General features: G+C 35.0%; 1 protein-coding gene across 1 annotated transcript in view; it reads right to left on the bottom strand.

The window, feature by feature from the left end:
• Window positions 1-226: 226 nt before the first annotated feature.
• The window catches only part of LOC110419054 (scopoletin 8-hydroxylase-like), a 1,643-nt gene continuing 458 nt past the window's right edge, over window positions 227-1,411 (bottom strand). Inside the window, exons 1-3 of the mRNA XM_021431931.2 lie at window positions 1,337-1,411; window positions 887-1,232; window positions 227-739 (exon numbers count right to left, since the gene is read on the bottom strand). The exon at window positions 1,337-1,411 is cut by the window's right edge and continues 458 nt beyond it. Coding sequence (XP_021287606.1) covers window positions 488-739; window positions 887-1,232; window positions 1,337-1,411 — 673 coding nt within the window. The 3' untranslated portion in view covers window positions 227-487. The remainder of the gene's footprint in view (window positions 740-886; window positions 1,233-1,336) is intronic.

Raw genomic sequence — 1,411 nt, 5'->3', positions numbered from 1 at the left:
AAATTTTGATCTCAAGCCTGTTATAGCCACACCAATTTTATGTATATATAAATATCCAGCCTTTAAAAAGTTAATTTGGTAAGTTAATTAATTATAGCTGCACCAATGTTATGTATATATATGAAATAAATATCCAAACCTGTGAAAGTTAATTTGGTAAGTTTATTAATTGGTATGATAACACGATAAAATTACTGATTTTGAATACTACATATATTTATTTTGAATATTATTGACGATAATAAGCTTTGCAGACTCTCCACGTACTTGCGTGAAGTCATAATCAGAAATAAGTCGTAAATCTGACTTACCGAACAGGAAGCTAATTAAATTACAACTTTGTGATTGAAAAAATACAGAAAGAGAAAGATGAGAGACTACCCTAAATCATCATCTTTTTATTGTCGCATCAAAAGCATTTGTTCTAAGATCAAGAGGGTATAAAAAATGTGTTAAAATTTATAGCACAACAACAGTGATCTTTGCTTCAAGGACAGTTGGTTTGGGCAAAAGCAAGGGACTTTTTGCCATCATGTGCGTTTCCAAAAAAGCTGTTCATGTAATCTGAAAATACAAACTCTCTATAACGAGCCACTCCGTCTTTCTCCACCACCTGAGGCAATGGTGCAATCTTCTCTGTTGGTTGGGGGCTCGTAAATATTGGTATGGACACTCTTGATTTTGTGCTTGTGGTGCGAACTCTATGCTCGGCACTTTTGTACCTTCCATTGCTTAATATCTGAATAGGAATAAATCAAAAACAAGGCAATTAGGTACTGGAACAAGTTTATTTTTTTCATTCTATCATTCATTTAAATTCTTATACTTATCATAATTAAGTTTCCATTGAAATGAAACATGTCTCAATATAAATTTTGGTATGTACCTGTAACATGTCGCCAATATTGATGACCAAGGCACCAGGAACGGGAGGAATCTCCACCCACTCTCCCTTCTTTTCCATGTCTACATCTTCTGGAACTTTGACATACAAACCACCAATCCCATCTTGTAATAAGATTGTAAGGGTACCCATATCCGAATGGCGTCCTACACCAACTGTAAGTTCAGGATTAGGGCATGTTGGATAAAAGTTCATATTAACCATCTTGTTTCCAATGTATGCATCAATCTTTGAGTCATCGATTTCCTCTCCAAGATTTCCCATCAAAGCTTCAAGCAATTTTCTGACCATCTCACGTGATTTGTTCAAATATTGAAGAGCGACATCCCTTCAAAGAGAAGATTGATATTTATATGATACTCAGATTAATTAGGTTTTGAAACGCCAAGGAAAGGAAGAAAAAGAAAGCACAAAGCATATATATTTCTTTACCTGCACTCTATGGGCCAATGCTGAAGAGCTTCAGCATCATTGGTGTAGGCCATGCTAATGTAGTCTTTCCACTCT

This window comes from Theobroma umbraticum, unplaced genomic scaffold (assembly GCF_002168275.2).
Source record: "Theobroma umbraticum cultivar Fairchild unplaced genomic scaffold, ASM216827v3 scaffold_67.0, whole genome shotgun sequence".
Taxonomy (NCBI): domain Eukaryota; kingdom Viridiplantae; phylum Streptophyta; class Magnoliopsida; order Malvales; family Malvaceae; genus Theobroma; species Theobroma umbraticum.
This window is presented reverse-complemented; position numbering and strand designations above follow the sequence as displayed.